The sequence below is a fragment of the Elephantulus edwardii genome, unplaced genomic scaffold (assembly GCF_000299155.1).
Source record: "Elephantulus edwardii isolate Elephantulus edwardi_28Jun2011 unplaced genomic scaffold, EleEdw1.0 scaffold00230, whole genome shotgun sequence".
Lineage (NCBI taxonomy): Eukaryota > Metazoa > Chordata > Mammalia > Macroscelidea > Macroscelididae > Elephantulus > Elephantulus edwardii.
The window spans coordinates 546184-565075 of NW_006399980.1; the positions used below are offsets into that span (position 1 = coordinate 546184).

An 18892-nucleotide genomic window follows, 5' to 3' on the forward strand; every position below is an offset into this window, starting at 1 on the left:
AAAACTAATAAAATTTTATAATAATAATAAAAAACGAACAAAAAAAGAATAGTGAAGGAATTTTTAACAAAAGTGTTTTAAAAATTATCTTTTTGTAGCATTGCATTTAGTAATACCATTAAACTTATTTTGAGATTTATATTGCATGAACAAAAATTGAGATGTCATCATACTGATGGAGAAAGGGTAACATTATGGAATTGTGTTAGCATGAATTCTGTGTCTCAAGTGAAACGATTGGTTAAGTTTTTGCAAATGTTGTAAACGAAAATTTTCAAATGAGGAATCAAAGACAAAAACCATGGTAATGAATAATAGGTACAAATAGCTGACACTCTTATCTAAAATTTGATAAGATGTTTTAACTCACTTTAATGAGTTGACAAGGTCTTCTGGAAAAAACCAGTTTCAGATGGCAAACATGTGCAAGGGATTTAGTCAAACAAGTTTTTGGCAAGCATAATATGAATTTTGTAATCCCTTGGGAGCCAATGAAATCCCAGTTATGTCTAGTTAATAATCTACAATCATTGGTTGGAGAGGTATATTAGTGCTAATTTCTCTCTATTCATTCTATCTTTTTTTCTTCTATCAACTCCCACAAGCCTTCGGCACAATGAAGTGGGTCACCTTTATTTCTCTTCTCTTTCTTTTCAGCTCTGCTTCTGCCAGGGGTCTGGTTCGCCGAGAAGTCCGTAAGAATTCCATTTTTTTATTACTCAACTTTCATTTTATTCTCTTAATAAAAGAAAATAAATTATTAGCCCATTTAGTATCTTTAAGGCATTAGAATTTTCTTTAACGTCTCTTTTTAGATTGGGATGCTATTTTTGCATTTATGAATCTGAAAAGTTCTTTTACATTTCTTTGATAGTCTTTTAAAAAAGAAAGTTCTTTTATATTTCTAACATTGTAGGTGAAAAAGTGATAAAGCTTATTTAATTGTTTAAGAATTGTCCTTTTCTTTTACACATGCAGAAGCTTTCAGCTTTTAAACTTAAAACTTTAGAGCACAGAATTGGAGATAGAAGGTATAACTCTAAATTCCCATTCTGTCCTACTTTGGAAAATAAAAATCTGTGTTGCTCATCTTATAAATAGAACTAGGGTTTATATGTACTTTTATTTCATACTGTTGCTTTAAAAAGACATTATGAAAGCATTAACACATATCCAAGCTTGAATATAAAATTATACAAAATTAATAGTTTTGCAAATAATGCCATTGCTTACTGACTGATTATTGGGTTTAAATTCAGAAGAAGTAGCTTATCATTATCCCAAGATTCTTCGTAGGTATCAGAGCTAAATCTTCCAGAGAAAATAGTTAACTTAAGTGGAAAAGAACAGGAAAAGACACATCATGATCACTTGTATTCTTCGTTGTATAAACCAATTATATGTGTGTTTCCTTTTTCTTCTCTAGACAAGAGTGAGATTGCACATCGGTACAATGATTTAGGAGAAGACGTTTTCAAAGGCCTGTAAGTGAATATGCCGAAAAGTCAAATGTAATGCTGTTAATAACAGAAACTATAATTTTGAGTATCTTATATATCTCTGTCTTCTAGGCCCATATCCAGTATAACTGTAATTGGCCCTAGGCAATTACTGAGCATTTTAAATTGAACATTTTCATGTTTTTATTGGCCATCTGGCCTTCTTTGGTGAAGCTTCTATGCATCTTTTTCTGCTCATGGATGAAATGTATTCTGAGATTCACTCAGAAACATAATTTAGATTTTATTTACTTTTAATTCATTTACATTTAAAGAAAAATATTGATACTCTATTGGAACAATGCAGCTTTGAAACTCATTGTAACGTTCAGAATGGAAAGGGTTTAATATCTAGCCTTCTGGAAGAAACTCAATTACTAAATCTTTTCTGCATCCTGTGGGTTTTGAGGGAGCATTGTAAGATTTGAAAAATTGAGTATGAATTGAGAAATTTAAAAGAATTTATCTGTTTTAAAAATTGAGTCTGACTAAATGAGGAATGTATATAAGTTTGTTTAATATTTCATATAATTAAAAAGGTCAGCTTCATCTTGATAATAAGACCTATTTAGGATACAAGTTTGCTTACTCTCAGTGTGTGCATGTACTAATGTGTGAAAACATTTAAATATGATGGAAAGACATATCCTCTTTGCCTAAAAAGTCACATATACTCAGATAATCTCTGATACAGACTCTGAGCAGAAAAATGAGAAAGAAGTATAAAACATGTACAGGTAGAAGTATTGAATACATACAGGTAGATTATTTGCCTTCTTACGTAGCAACCTGCTTTATATTGGAATTTTATTATGCTACAAATGTACTTTCCTTACTGTTTCAGAGTTCTTGTTGCCTTTGCTCAGTATCTCCAGAAGTGCCCATTTGAAGATCATGTCAAATTAGTGACCGAAGTGACAGACTTTGCAAAAGGATGTGCTCAAAATGAGGACGGTGAAAATTGTGGCAAATCAATTGTAAGTAAACTGATACTAAATAGTTTCTATTTTTAGTAATCCTGAGATTTTCCTAATAAAAACGAACTTTTTAGCTTTCTCATTTATCATAGGATAAATAGATTGAGTATATTAAGAAACATGCAAAAATGGGAAGATAAGTTATTGTTATATCTGATAGATTTTTTTTTACTTTGCCTATAAACATGTTTTTATTTTACATTTTTTTGGATTACTTTAAATGAGTGTTTACAGAGACTTAAGGTTTCCAGTCATTCACTGTTGCAATTTTCTCTCTGTCCCCTCCCCCAATTCACTCTTCCTGAAAAAGAAAAACACTTTCATTGTTATGCAATTCCCAAGTCCACTCCACTATGCAGCCTTCACTCTGAAATTCTGTAATAACAAGAATACCCATTCATATATCCCTTTTTTGGGGGGTTAGTGAAGATTGTATTACTCTTCAATTTTAAGTAATTCAAAACCAAATCCACTGCTATTAAGTTGATTCTGAGTCATAGTGACCCTGAAAAAAGTCTAGAAACCCCCTCAGAGAATTCCTAAGGATGTACGTCATCATGGATGTCAACTGTCACATTGTTCCATGATGAAGGGGATGATTGGTAAACCGTTGCCTATTTGTTAGCAACATTAAATCACTCTGCCACCATGATTCTTCAGGCTTGAATTTTGTTATTGGTGTGCACTGTTGAGTTGGAACCGACCCACAGCTGACCCTCCAGTGGGTTTCCAGAGGCAGTTAATTGCACAGGAGACTGCCCATCCTTCTCCTGCAGAGGAGCTGGTAGATTCAAATTGCCTGTCCTTTGGGATTGCAGGACAGCTTCTTGCCACTAGGCTGTCAGAGATATCAGGCTGTAAATCTAATCAGGAGGAGCCTGTCATCTTTCTCCTTTTGAGCTGCGGGTAGATTTGAACCAAGGGAGATACATGACCTTTTCAGTGCTCCTTATTGTTGCTATAGTTTAAGTAATTCTCTCTCTACTAGATAAATGTTTTTCAAACTGCAGTTTCAAAAGATTGTCTCATTTTTAAATGAAAAAAAAATTGAATGTGGAAAATTTATTCATACACATACAGCAAAGCTCTCTATATATTCAGTTATGACGTATTGGGTTGTAATATAACATGCACATTCCGTGTGAACTACAGTTAAAATTTTTACCTTTTTATTTTCTAAATACCTGTTACCCCTGTGAAGAGATTCAAAATCGTACTGTTGACTATTTTTTTAAATATATTAATATAAAAAATCTGAAAGTCAGGAATAGTGTATGTTGTTGTTGTTGTTATGTGCCGTCAAGTCGCTTGCAACTCATAGCTACCCTATGTACAACAGCCCTAAACTCCACTCTGTCCTGTGCCAATCACACCATCTCCAATACACCCATCCCAATTACCCCAGTCACTGAATCAATCCACCTCACAGAGGGTCTTCCCCTCCTGCGCTCTCCATCCACCCTCCCAAGCATGATGTCCCTCTCCAAGGACTGGTCCCTCCTTACAACATGTCCAAAGTATGTTAGACAGAGCCTCAGAATCCTTGCCTCCAAGGAAGTACCCGGCTTGACCCTTTCTGGGATGAATCTGTTTTCCTAGCAGTCCCTGGTACCCTCAATACTTACTCTTCTCTAGCACCACAGCTCAAAGGCATCAATTCTTCTATCCTCCTTAGTCATTGTTCAGCTCTCTGATGCTGGAATAGTGTATACGGATAAGTAGGAACACTGTCTGAATTTCTTTCTTCTTGACATGAATTTATTGCTACTTAAAAGTTTATTATCTTGAGTGTTTAATGTAATAATCTTAGTCTTTAGCCTATAGAAGTAATAATGTCTACCCACTCTTTTCTTATTCTCCCTACACCTCCAACTCCCCAAGTCGGTTCTATTTTATAGCAGCTGTGTTATGCGGTACTTGTCTTTTTGTGACTGAGATATTTTACTCAGCATAATGTCCTCCAGGATAGATAATGAATACTACATTGGAGCAGATGAGGGGAATATATGATCAGGTATTACATGTATGACAACAATCTGAAACAAGAGGTGCATTGCAAAGTGGACTAAGGGAGTGGGAAGGGAGAGGGAGGGAAGAAAGAATGCAACAATGAATGAGTAAAAATAGTAATGTAATAACAGTGTTACATTACTATAGAAATAATGTACTATAGAAATAACTTCTCACTGGTGTTAGTATTTCCCCATTAAGTTTCATCTATGACAAGCAATAATAGTGTGACAGGAGATTCTTTTGAAAATTACCCACATTATTCAAAACAGGGAATGAGAGTAGGAGACGAAGGTATGAATTATTTCTATGAGCTTTGTCAAAATTTTATACTGTATCTTCAGTATAAAATATAAAGTACTGCTTTATGTTTCTTTCATTTAGCATACTCTCTTTGGAGATAAATTATGTTCAATTGATTCACTTAAAGAAAAGTATGGTGAATTGGCTGACTGTTGTGGGAAACAAGAACCTGAGAGAAATGAATGTTTCCTAAAACACAAAGATGATAATCCAGGCCTCCCTCCAATTTCAAGACCATCTGCTGAGGTCATGTGTGCAGCATTTAAGGAAAACGAGAACAAATTTTTTGGACAGTAAGTAATCAGAAGTTCTTCAAAATGAAGTGTTATGATGAACCTACCAATCAATTCTCATTATGACCATTACCATAACAAGAATGTTAAATATAATGGTTTGGATGCTTAAGCTAACTTAAAAATAGTAGTTTTGTGTTTTGTAAGGTAATAATTTTTCAATGCTATGTAATATTCCATTTTGTGAATGTATCAAGCTACATTCCCTGAGTAATTTTATCAGTGTGTTAATTCAGTGTAGAGAATGGATTTGAGAGTTAAACGTTGTTTCTACTAACACTAAATTGATTTTCCTGAGTAGAATTCTTCTTAAAGTATTGAAGACAGAGAATAGGAGAAATACAAATATTACCTCTGTGTATTGATAGAAGTAAAACCACAAAATATGTTAAATACCATACTTGACAACTTTCAAAGATACTCTCAAGTTGTTTTATCAAGATGAGATTTTTAAAGAATTATACAACATTTTATTACATGAGTATTCATGAGCGGCTTTAAATTCTTCCCTCTTCAGTTTAATTACACAACTTTAAAAACTGTATATTTTTACATAGCTCTTCAAAATCTCACAAACTGCTTCTATGCTCAACCTAATATATTCTATTAATTTATCAAAGCAAATCCTGAGACAGGATGTGTACTGACACATAAGAAAATATAAGTATTGCCATATCAAAACATATTTGTGTTACAATTGGTCTAAAATTATTTTTCTTGATATTGTTGAACTTTGGGAATAAGTTGAAATACTTCAATAAATCAAATTGAAATATTTCTTCATTTTGTAAATTGGGTAATTGAGACCCATGAAGACATGCTTTCTGTAAACTAAGCATCTAGTTAGTATAGGATAAGAAGTTAGTAATAAAATAATGGTCACTCCCAATTCTCTTTTGCATCACACAATCAATCAAGAATAAAGACTAAAGATTAAATTAAAAAAATAGTAGTTTTTCAAATCTTGTGTGTAAAGGTTGTAGAATTTGGGAAGGGAGATCTAAAGATGGAGGTCTATCTCTCTAGGTTTTCACTGGTAATTACCATTTATTTCTTTCTGACTCACTCCATGGAATTTTCAAGGACGTGACCTTTTGGATGCTGATCACCATGTTTGTTTCCCAAGGAAAACAAAGTGGATGCATTCAAACCACTAACTTTACAGGCTGTGGCTGAGTGCTCAGCTTTTTGCATCAACTGTAATTTTTGTTACTAAAATTTTAACCACATTGTTGTGGATAATTATTCCTTTTCTTTGAATGAATGAATGACAAAGATAAAGTCAAAGTTGTCAGATACAAATTGTTCTTCATAAGGAAATTAAATATAATTGTCTGAAGTTTGGAGAACTAGGAGAGAATGTTGATGACAACGATTTCTGCAATACTATTTACTAAAAAAAAAAATTACTCCCTGCTTTTCTCTCTGAAATTTTAGGTACTTATATGAAGTTGCCAGAAGACACCCTTACTTTTATGCCCCAGAACTCCTTTACTTTGGCCAGAAGTATAAAGCAGCATTCACAGAGTGCTGCCAAGCTGAAGATAAAGATGCCTGCCTGACCCCAAAGGTATTGCCCAAAGGAAAAATCGAATGAGTTCATAACCAAGTCTGAGATTTTAGCCATCTTAGAGTTAGATTTAGACATACTGAACCTCTGTTATAAACTTTCTGGAAATGGTCAGAAGCTTTCCCCCCATTTATCCCCTTTTCTCCCTCAGAAAAGAACCTTTCACCCTTTTTGAAGAATGTTAACCAACTCTATGGCCTAGAGGCAAGGGGTTGCACTGCCAACCCAAGGGTACATGGAGTGAATTCACCATCTGATCCTCAGAAGAAAGACAGGCAGTCTTTTCCTGTGTGACTTACTGCCTCTGAAAATCCACTGGAGGGTCAGCGATGAGTTGGTTTCAACTTGACAGTACAAAAAAACTGCCTTTAAATTGCATCTATAGCACAAGAGAAGGACTGATTGAGATCTGTTGTTCACAGAGTTGCTATGAGTTGTAATTGACTCAATGGCACCTCACATCAATCACAATTATAACTGTCTTAATCCTTTTTCTAAGATTTGCTAGGTTGCTATGTAGAAAGAATGAGTATGTATGCATATAAATAGCGTATTGCTTTTCCTGGTGCTTATCTCTGTAATTAAAGTCCACCATAAATTTATGTCAAATTGCATAGGCAGGAATACAAGTTTTTATCTTTTCACTAGGATTTTTCTTGGAGATGGAAATTATAGTGGAGAAATGGACTGCAGCTAGAAGTCTGGGTTCGTTTTCTCATTCTACAAATGTTATTATGTGCTGTCAAGTCGCTTATGACTCCTAGCAACCCTATGTACAAAAGCTCTTAACCTTAGTCTATCCTAAGCTGATTTCATTGTCTCTGACACATCTACCCCCATTACCACAGTCATCTCATTGAGGGTCTTCTCTTTTATGCTGTCCCTCCATCCTACCAAGCATGAGGTCTGTTTCCAAGGACTGATCCCTCCTTTTAACATGCCCAAAGTATATCAGCTGGAGCTTCAGAATCCTTGCCTCCAAGGAGCAGTTTGGCTTTACCCTCTCCAGGATGAACCTGTTTGTTCTCCTAACAGTCCATGGTCTATTCAACACTCTTCTCCAGCACCACAGATCAAAGGCATCAATACTCCTATCATTCCTAGTCATTTTTTAGCTTTCTTGTGGATATTTATCACAAATCTTGTCTTTTATCCTCAGGATTTCCTTGATGTTAGTAATTTAATGAGGAAAGAATGAAAATCAGAAAAAAATAGGAAGTCAGCTTATTTACTTAGCTTACCCTGTTCTCACAGTTTTCTTTTCCCTTTCTTTGGCAATGGCTTCATGCCACTCCTCAAATTCCTAGAAGCTTCCAGTATGGTCAAGATTGAGTTTCTTTTCTTGCTACATTGTAGAATAAATAGCTACAAAGAGTGAGTCCTTGGGTATTTAGGTAGAAATTAATTCTTTAAAATTTGGCATCATTTCATCACAGTTTGTGGAGAGATGTTTCATAAAATTTTACTTGTCTAATTTTTACAAAATAATTTATTTTTTCAGCTTGATGCTATGAAAGAAAAGGGGATGAAATCATCTGCCCAACAGAGGCTAAAGTGTGCCAATATCCAGAAGTTTGGAGAGAGAGCTTTCAAAGCATGGTAAGCTTTCAACTTAGTTTGCATCTTTAAGAATGATGAAAAGAATGACATTGACAAAATTATTAATTTTTAAAACTTTCACAGTGGTCTCTGATATATACTTTTGGTTGTCTAATAGGTAGAAATTCAGTACAGATAGAAGTCTAAATATGAATACCAATTTCTTCTAATTTTTATTTGTTGTATTTTTTCTAAGTAATCAAAGAATTTAGAGGACATTGTGCATGTTTTTCTTTACAAATAAAGCATTGTTTTGAGTTCTTGTTTTAGAAATAAAATGAAGAGCTGAGGACCTTATTCTAATGATCCATTAATTTTATCATGGTATAGTCTGGTGATTTTGTTTTGTTTTGGGTTTTTATTATAAAAAACCCCTTCCCCCCAGCAATCTCTCTGTTCTTTTTGGGGTCTTGATAATTGACTAAGTCAAGGTTACTTCTTATTAACTTTATTTTGCTCTTAATAACTTAATTTTGATGTGTTCTCTGTCTTACTATTATTCATCTAATTCTGGTAGATCTTTGAATATCAATCTTTGAACATCAAGAAAATATTAACACTCCTAATGTATTAGACAGCCAATTGAACACTCTTTGTCTATTACACTTATCATGCTCACCAATAAACTTGACCAAATTAACAAATAAATCAGAAAACGTACAGTTAAACTGACTGTGATTGATTTGGAAGTCACTTTTATCTGAATTAGGCCACCCTTTTAAAAATTGTTTGAAAATACTTTGGACATGTTGTAAGGAGAGACCGGTCCTTGGAGAAGGAAATCATGCTTGGGAGGGTGGAGGGACAGTGCAGGAGGGCAAGGCCCTCTATGAGGTGGATTAATTCAGTGACTGGCATAATCGGGATGGGTGTATCGGAGACAATGAGATTGGCACAGGACAGAGCAGATTTTAGGGTTGTTGTACATAGGGTCGCTATGAGTCACAAGCGATTCTATGGCATATAACATCAACAACAATTAAACTTTTGTTATAGAGCTTAGAGACTCTGACAAATCGTTTTTTTTCTGTGTTTTGTTTTGCAAAACACTATATCTTTTTCTTCTTTTATTACTTTACATTATTTAATTTAAAGCCCTTTTTATTATTCTCCAAATCTGTGCAATTGGTGATAATTTTCTCCTTAGGGACCCTTAGAAGATCTTAGTTGACTTAAGAGAATCTTTGGTTTTGTTAGTATAGTACTTCCCAGCTTGCAGAACGCTGCTATGAATGATCTGATTCTCACAGCAATCTTGTTGTGACTCCAGAGACTGATTCTTAGAGGAGTCAGGTAACTTGGTCACACTGTTAATACATGAGCATGTCAGATATACAAATTAGATCTGGACTGCAAACCAGATACCTGACAATGTGTTGACTCTTTGGGAATTTTTCATTTCTATTTCTATGTATTTTTCTTGAATACCTTATGAAACAATCCTGCTTTGCAAACCAAAGCGACTTGCAACTCACAACTTAGTCTAATAATAAACTGAAAACTCCCAGCTACTGGACACTCTTTGCCATTGAATAATTCTGCCTTCAGGAGACACGGTAATTTGGTAAAGAACTAGCATTAGTATAAGATGTAAGGAATTTTAATTACAAGTTACTTGCCTTCCATTTCTCCATTATTTGTATTTTTTCTTTATGTTTTTCACATAAAACATTGAATGCTAATTTTTTTTTTATGGGGGGATTTTGTTTTTAGGGCTGTAGCTCGTATGAGCCAGAAATTTCCCAAAGCTGAGTTCGCAGAAGTTTCTAAGTTAGTGACAGATCTGACCAAAATCCACGTGGAATGCTGCCATGGTGACCTGCTTGAATGTGCAGATGACAGGGTAAAGAATTATCAGTAAACTCTTTGATAGTTTAATACTTACACTGGTAGAGGGAATCCATTTAGGATCAAGGGGGCAACTGGCTATGGATTGAGACTGTGTTCTGCAAGCCCCTCTGCTTTAGCCATCTATAAGCTTTCCTTGAATTGGGACATTAATTTTTTAAAACCTATTATGTTCTATTGAATCTATTCTACCTCTTAGTAACTTTATAGGAAAGAGTAGTATTGTCTCATACAGACATAGAACTTTACAAGGCTGTAAATCTTTATCGAAGCCAACTGCCATATCTTCTGCTCCCTCCAGAGCAGTTGGTGGATTGGAATCACTGATTTTTTAGTTAGCAGACAAATATTTAACCACTGTACCCAGGGCTTATTTTTAAATTTTTTTAAATCTAGTTATCTTCTTTAGTCCCTCTCACTCCACTAGTTGGTTTTCAGTAGGAATAAAACAACTCCTAGCTGACCTAGCAGGTGATTTTCCAATACTGTGAATTGTTTGGGAGGGGATCTCTCATCTTTCTCCCATTGAGCCACTGGTGATGAAGACAGTTAAAATAGACTTAGCTGCTGACCAAATGGTTGGAGATCTGAGTCTGCCCAAAGAGACCTTGGGAGAAAGGGCAGGTGATCTACTTCTGAAAAACCAATCAATCACTAAAAACCTTACAGAGCATGTTGTTACGTACTACTGAGTCAGAATGACTCATAGCTGACCCTCCAGTGGGTTTTCAGAGGCTGTAACCCACACGGGAGAAAAATGTCCATCTTCCTCCCATTTGGAGTAGCTGGTAGATTCAAACCACATGCATTTAGATTGGCAGTGCGGCTCCTTAGCATTAAGCCATCATTAAGTTCCCTATCCTCTATAGTTCTACTCTCAGGGAATTGTCATGAGACACTTGTCATTGGCAACTGGTATTTTATCCTATTCAGTAAATGACCTGACCAACTCTTTTACTGATCTCTGTTCCCTTTAGGTCAAATTTCAGCTGAGATGAAAAAGTATTAAATTGAAAGGGACGGCTATAGGACTTATAAATGGGATTGGAGAAAGATGGGTATCTAAAGAGATCTTTACAAATGAGATGTGTTTATGTGTGAGGTTGTTATTGTTGTCGTTGTTAAGATCTTTAGAAGTGAGATACATTTATATGCATGTATGTGTGTCCTTCTTGTTAAGTGCTGTCGAGTCATGACAGGTTTGTAGCTGAGCCTCCAGTGGGTTTTTAGAGGTTGTAAATCAAACAGGAAGAGATTGCCCATCTTTTTCCCCACAGAGTAGCTGGTGGATTTGAACTGCGTTTCATTAGATTGGGCAGCACCACTCCTTATCACTAGGGCTCTAGAGCTCTTTATGTATGTAAGTAGATACAGAAGCTTATGGTATCTTTCTCCTGCAGAGCAGCTGTTGAATTCAAAGCAGCTGGGAGTTTTAACCACTGTGCCACTAGGGTCTGAAGAGAATATTTGGCAACGTCAACTTGTATTTAACAGTTTTCATCAATTTACTTATAGGCAGATCTGGCCAAGTATATTTGTGACAATCAAGACTCAATCTCTACTAAAGTGAAGGATTGCTGTGATAAGTCTGTGCTTGAAAAATCCCACTGCATTGCGGAGGTCGATCATGACGATTTGCCTACTGACCTGACCCCGATTGAGCACGATTTTGTTGAGGACAAGGAGGTGTGCAAGAACTATGCTGAGGCAAAAGATGTCTTCCTGGGCACGTAAGTGGATAAGGAATCGCCTTTCCTACTTTTTGTGTGGCCTCACATTTTAGGAAGACCTACCAAGTTTTCCTTGAGGGTTGCTTCAATTTTCATGTTCTTCTTGATGATTCTTCATCTTTATCCAGACCCAGACTTCAAAATTATTTTTAAACATTTATCATAGCTTAAAACTTACTCTAAAATAATGTGTGTTCACAACAAAAATGAAACCAACCTAGTTTCCACATTTTGGGGCCATATATCAGGAGCAACACATTAGATTAATCCTACTGGCTAAACTAAGCAGGTCTAATATATTGAAAAAAGAATTTTCAAGGTAAAAAAATTTCCCACATTTTATACTTCTTAAGTGTTCCTTATTCCTTAAGGATAACACATACGTCATATTATATAATAATAGGAATTATTATCCATATTTTACAGAAGAAAAAATAAGACTCCAATAGTTTAATCCATTTACGCAGCAAAGTACCAGACAGAGGCATGTGATGAACCCAGCCAACTCTGCTTGTGGATTCTCAGCCTCATAAGCACGACCATTGCTGCATAAGGTTTAGTCAAATTTAGACCTTTGGTAGATAACATTGCTGTTAAGTGCAGTCAAGTCGAATATGACTCATTCTGACCCTATGAACAACAACTCGGAGAGCTGACAATGAATTGGAAAATGAGTTGTCATCAAAGTTAGTTCCATGACTTATCTTGCTTATTTATCCAACTATTTTATTTTCACCCAAATTAGGTTTTTATATGAATATTCAAGGAGGCATCCCGAGTACTCTACCTTTTTGTTGTTGAGAATTGCCAAGGCGTATGAAGCCACACTAGAGAAGTGCTGTGCGTCTGCTGATCCTCCTGCATGCTATGGCAAAGTGGTAGGTGTCCTTCAGGGAAAACATAGGACTCCTGAACTGATCATTCCAATAATAAGAAAAAGAATTCAAGAATGGAAAGTGTTTAATTGATAATAGGGACTATTATATATATATTCTTAGCCATTGAGATGGTTTTCCAATTTTCTACTCCTACGTATTACAGAAAATAAAGACCTGAAAGAAAATTGTTAATAACATCTAGAATGGTTAGCCTAGAAAAGAAAGTTTTAAAAACAAGAATCTCCAAAAACATAAAATACTAGCTTTAGTTCTTTTTGTCCTTGCAAAAACACAAAATAAATTTAAGGCCTAATTAAAATAAATTTAACTCACATGCAAAGAAAATGTCTCTGGTTCTGAAAGTGATCAAGTTCTGATGTTAGTATGAATCATAAGGGAAATTGGAGAATATATTCCTTTAGAAAGATTTCAAATCTTTTTAAGATGGTTTGGCTATGTTTTTCTCAGAAATTATATGAGGAGAGTAAACCAAGTCTGAAGGATTTTTAGGTCCTCACATCAATGCTTCCCAAACTATTCTAAATCAGAATAAAGGATTTCTAGCCTTCATGAAGAATAGTTGCATTCTAGCACTGAGATCCAAGGTCAAATCTCTCCTCGCAGAGTCCTTAGGGTCTAACTGCAGAGATGGTCTAATAATAGCGGTACTTAGGCTAAAAGCCATCAGTTACTGAGCTTATATCTGCTGCCAAACCAACACAATAGTAAAAACAACAACAAACCCATTGATGTTAATTGGTGTCAACTCCTAGTGAACTTATAGGAAAGAGTTGAACTGCCCACACAAGCTTTCCAAGGTTATAATCTTTAAGGTAAGAGTTGCCACATCTTTCTTCAGCAGAGTGAGTAGTGGATTGGAATGGTGTCTTTCAATTTGCATGTAAGTGCTTAAACATTCCACCACCAGGGCTCTTTTCTTACGTACCAGGCCCTGTTTTATTTTATTGGCTGAGTTAGTTCATGGTAGAATTATGTGAGGTTACTACTATCGCTATGCCTTTTTTGGTATGGGAGGATTCTGAAGCTTGTTGTGGTGGTGGTGGTTGCCCAGTTGAAACCTATTTATAGACGACTCTTCAGCAGATTTTCAGAGGCAGTTAATTATGTGGGAGGAGATTTCCCAACCTGAGATGGTACATTTCACAACTAGAAAATGGCTCAGGCAGTCTGGCTCAATAGGTGAATTCCAGAACTTGAGTAGTATTCATATGCACTTAACCTCTACAGTCTCAGCAATTAAGATGAAAATATCAAATGTACCATGACAACTTTGGCATCAGAGTTCTATTTAAGGTGGCTTTGGGTAGAAAAGAGAGAGGATCTCATCGTGTTTAAATTAATGGAAAGAGACCTGTAGCCTGTCCTCAGATGTAAACACAATTATTTTTTCAATCTTTAAGCTTGAAGAACTTAAACCCCTTGTTGACGAGCCTCAGAAATTAGTTGCTGAAAACTGTGCACTTTTTGAACAACATGGAGAGTATGGCTTTCAGAATATGTAAGTAATTTTATATTTTGTTAATTTCTTATCAGTTCATAATTATTAAATGATTTTAAAATTAATTACCATTTAATCCTTTTTTATCACCTTGTAATTAGCCTGTGGAGCCATAGGTCCCTGGGTTGCACAAATAATTTACATTTGTTTACTAAACTGATGGCTGTTGGTTCAAATCTGCCTCTTAACCACGGCAGCATGAAGGCCTTGTAGTTTGCCTCCACAAAGATTACCGCCAAAAAATCCCATGTAGAAGTTTTCCTTCCCCCCCATTTTTATTAATTTTAATAAACATTTACAGAGATTTTGGATTTCCATTCATTCATTGCTACACTTTTCTCCCTGCCCAACACAAAGGGTTGCCTTGCATCAGAATTGACTTAAGGACAATGAGTTTGGTAATTTAAAAAATATACAATACTTAATCATAGCAATCTTACCTTAAATGCAGCATATAGATTCCTAATTATAGTCTATCAAGAATGGAGAAGTCAAGATGACATAGTCGGTGGAATGGAGAGATTTGAATTATAATAAAGGCAACATATAGTTTACAGACCAATACGTGAATCTTACAGGAAGAAAGTTCTAGGAGTTGAATAACAGTGGTTTGGATTAGTGAAACAAAGGTGGCAAAGTGAATTTAAATATGTGAAAATTTATTCATTCTTATTAATACTTAACTATGAATTTAAATAGATGACTATCAGATTCATATTGATATAACTGAGAAAAAGATCAGATGATTTGGAAGATACACTTAACCTTGACAATAACAAATTTATTTTCATGTGGAACTCCTCTTTAAAGCACTGTCAGAGGCAGAATGGCCTGATGTCTCAATCTAATAATGTCTCATTTATGGTGTTAAATGCAAGAATGGACATTGTGTAGTATAGTATATACACTGTAGCATTCTGGGTGCTAGCCAGTACAGCCGTGAAAAAAGAAATAATAGGGTCTGCCTTCATAGATTTCTGTACTACATTACCATATTATATTTCATTGGTGCTGGAGATACTTTATAAATAACTACTACTTGTGAGATGTCTTTGTAGGCTACTAGCATACAGGTTAGGTGCTGTTGAGCTAGCTCTGGCTGATACCCACCCTGGTTACTTACAACAGAATGAAACTCTGAGCCCTCCTCACAATCTCCACCTGAGCTTAGATTCGGTGTTGCAGTCTCTATGCCCATCTCTTTTGCACACTATCTTTTAAGCATGTTCAAGAGCACATTTCTTTTTAATGTAATCCTTTTTGAGTCTGGTATATTTTCTCCCATTTCACAGACAAGAAGATTCATTCACGTAATTCAGGTTTGAAAGGGATCTCTGGTGACGTAGTAGGGAGGGAGTTTCTCTGCCAACTCAAAGGCAGTAGTTTATAAAACTCCAACATTTCCTCAGAAGAAAGATGGGCAATCTCCTCCTGTATAATTCACAGCTTCTGAAAACCCATTGGTGGGTCAGCTATGAGCTGTTTAACAGAACGTTAATATCTATTGTTGTTAAGTGCTGTCGAGTTGTAGATGACTTATAGTGACCCTATGAACGAAAGAACTGAAAACTTGTAGAGCTTTCATCGTTTCTCCAAGTTCATAGGGTTTCTGGAGGAGGCAAGCTATTTTGGAAGTGGATGCTTCCTGCTTTCATGCTTGTTTTAATCGGGTAACTCTACCAAACACTGTTCACCATGGATAACCGTTAACGCATTTAACACATCAGTGTCACAGTGTTCAGCATCAACATGCTACTTAGAAGAATGTTTGACCAGAAATAATTAAAACCAGGCCTGATGGCCACAGATAAAAATCACCCACCTTTGGCTTGGTAGCATCACTTTCTGTCTTGGATAATTATTTATGAAAGGAAATCTATGAATGCCACTGACTTATGATAAAGTAAATACTTTTTCAAAGGTTATACAACACAGAATTTGGAGCTAGATATCCCTACAAATGCCATTCAATCACACAGGGTTGGAAGAAAAGTTTATCATTGGAAACCAAAATATTCTTAGTTGATTTTGGATAAGTGTAGTCTGTTTGGTCTCCCATGCTATTAAAAACAGATTTTTTTTTTTGGTGTGGTCATTGTTTGGCCTGGCTGAAAACCAGTGACTTTTTATTACAGGCTCTTAGTTCGTTACACCAGGAAAGTCCCACAAGTATCAACTCCAACTCTTGTGGAGGTTGCAAGAAATCTAGGAAAAGTGGGAACCAAATGCTGCAAAAAGGATGATGCCCACAAAATGTCCTGTGCTGAAGATTATGTGAGTCTTTAAAAGTTTAATCAATATAATAGTGATGAAATTTTGCTTTTTTGATACTGTCAGAGCTAACTTCAAAAGAGATGTGTACTAAAATGTGTGTGTGTGTGTGTGTGTGTGTGTAAATGGTTGTAGTGACAGCAGCAGGGTTTTACTTCACAGTCTATGTTATCCTGATTACCCAAGTGATGATTTAGATAAGATTCCAAAGATACATTGTTTTTGAAAAAGACTTTATAATTTACAATTCTTAGCAATAATCACATCCTGGCATTTTTCTCTATTTGCACTTTCTTTGGGATCTCTTCTTTAAGGCATCAGTATAAGACTATATTCTCCCCACTCCATCCACATTTCAGGACATCACTTCAAATGATTTCTTCATCAACTATTTTATCAAGTGTATTATTGTTGACATATGAACATAATAAAATCATGTTTCATAGTCTTTAGTTTACAATCCTGAAGATGTTTAAACCACTGTTTCAGATTAATTTTACATTCTAGTGCTTGGGAGCTCTGGTGGCCTAGTGGTAAAATGCTGTATTGCAACCCCTAAGTCATGTCCAAATTCAACAGCTGCTCGATAGGAGGCTGGGCAATCTCCTCGCATGCAACTCATAGGCTCTGGAAACCCACTGAAGGGTTAACTATCAGTTGGTTCTGACTAAGGCAAATAACAAAACCAACCACAGTTAAAACATAGGGGGCTGTGGTGACCTTGTTATTATTGTTGCTGTGTGCCAACGAGATGAATCTACCCATAGCTAACCCTCCAGTGGGTTTTCAGAGGCAGTAAACAGCATAGGAACATCTTTCTCCATGAAGCATCAAATTTATTTCAATTATGTGCACCTAGGGTGGCACCAAATTATCACTGGAGCAATGTGTGTTATTGACCCAATGGCCGTATCTCTGTGGTTGTTCAAATCCATCAGTGACTCCTAGCTATGAGTCTATTCCATATGGAAGGCAATGGATTTTGAGTGGGTTAAAAGATAACATTTCTTTTGGCTTAATGGATGGTAGCCATGTATGAAAATATTTCCAGTGTGCTTCTTTTGAACTCTTGTTTTCTTGCTGTCTCATAGCTCTCTCTGGTTCTGAACCGGCTCTGCGTGCTCCATGAAAAGACACCAGTGAGTGAAAGGGTCACCAAATGCTGCACAGAGTCCTTGGTGAACAGGCGGCCATGCTTCTCTGCTCTAGAAGTTGATGAAACATATGTCCCCAAAGACTTCAGTGCAGAAACATTCACTTTCCATGCTGATTTGTGCACTCTTCCAGAGGACCAGAAACAAATCAAGAAACAAACGTGAGGATTCTTTCATTATTGCATGCTTCTGTAGTTCTGAGAGTACTCTGATCATGGCTACAAGTTTAACAGTAACCTTACAAAGTCCATCATACTCAACTGTCTCTGGTGTTCATGTTTTTGTAGATGTCAAGCATAGAACTCCACCAGCTCTCATAAGTTTTTAAAATAATTTCTTTTTAAAAGTTGTGATTGTTGAGACTAAGCACTGGCAGATAACTGCAAATTCCTTACTCTCCACATACTCATTGCCATGACATTTATTTTACATTTTTCTGAATTGTATAATCGTTCTCGTTCTCCTTCTCTGAATTGTTCCACTTCCACTAACATAAACTCACTGTGGCCTAAGGTTCATACCTAGCCCTTCAAATGACTGCTGTCAATTTAATCTCATACAGCTAGCTATCAAGAACATAATGCTAGAGAGGCAGACATTTTTTCCTAGTTAAGCTAAACTATTGTTTATTTTAAAAAGATTTAAGGGCATATTTTGTGGTTAAGGTATTTATGGTCTCAAGCCAATGGTACTGGTAGTTCACCAACTTTGATAGACTTATTATTTCATATAATCTTCTCAATGTTACATCTCAACTACGTCAAATTTCAAATGCAAATGTAAAAGTTCTTAGCTGAACAGCTTTGAATGAGACACAAAATAATTACATTTTTAAAGGATCATTTTTTGCTCTTATAAAACCATGAAATTCAATAGAATGTATCTTACAGAATCTGAATCATGCGTAATTGCAAATGTGTAATCCTATAAAGATCTTTATATGAAAGTAAGCCTTTAATCTTGTTATGTATTTGACACATAATATTGAGCAATTTTCTTCAATAATCTCATTTAATCCAACCAACAATCCTATGAAGAAATACTTTCTTATTCTCACTGTACAGAGGGGAATGTTGGCAGGTAAAAAGGTACAGTTGGGCCACTAAGTCAGAGTCACCTGGCTCTTAAAATCTTTTCTTTTTTATTTTATTAATTTAGTTTGTTTATTTTTCATTTCAATGAACATCTACAGAGATTTTGGAATTCCAATCATTCATTGTTGCACCCTTCTCCCCGCACAA

General features: G+C 35.6%; 1 protein-coding gene across 1 annotated transcript in view; it reads left to right on the top strand.

Annotated features, from left to right (window-relative positions):
* Nucleotides 1-616: 616 nt before the first annotated feature.
* Nucleotides 617-18892, top strand: part of ALB (albumin) — a 19530-nt gene continuing 1254 nt past the window's right edge. The window contains exons 1-12 of the mRNA XM_006898446.1: nt 617-695; nt 1427-1484; nt 2344-2476; nt 4871-5082; nt 6520-6652; nt 8154-8251; nt 9965-10094; nt 11615-11829; nt 12575-12707; nt 14129-14226; nt 16362-16500; nt 17589-17812. Of these exons, the coding sequence (XP_006898508.1) occupies nt 617-695; nt 1427-1484; nt 2344-2476; nt 4871-5082; nt 6520-6652; nt 8154-8251; nt 9965-10094; nt 11615-11829; nt 12575-12707; nt 14129-14226; nt 16362-16500; nt 17589-17812 (1652 nt within the window). The remainder of the gene's footprint in view (nt 696-1426; nt 1485-2343; nt 2477-4870; nt 5083-6519; nt 6653-8153; nt 8252-9964; nt 10095-11614; nt 11830-12574; nt 12708-14128; nt 14227-16361; nt 16501-17588; nt 17813-18892) is intronic.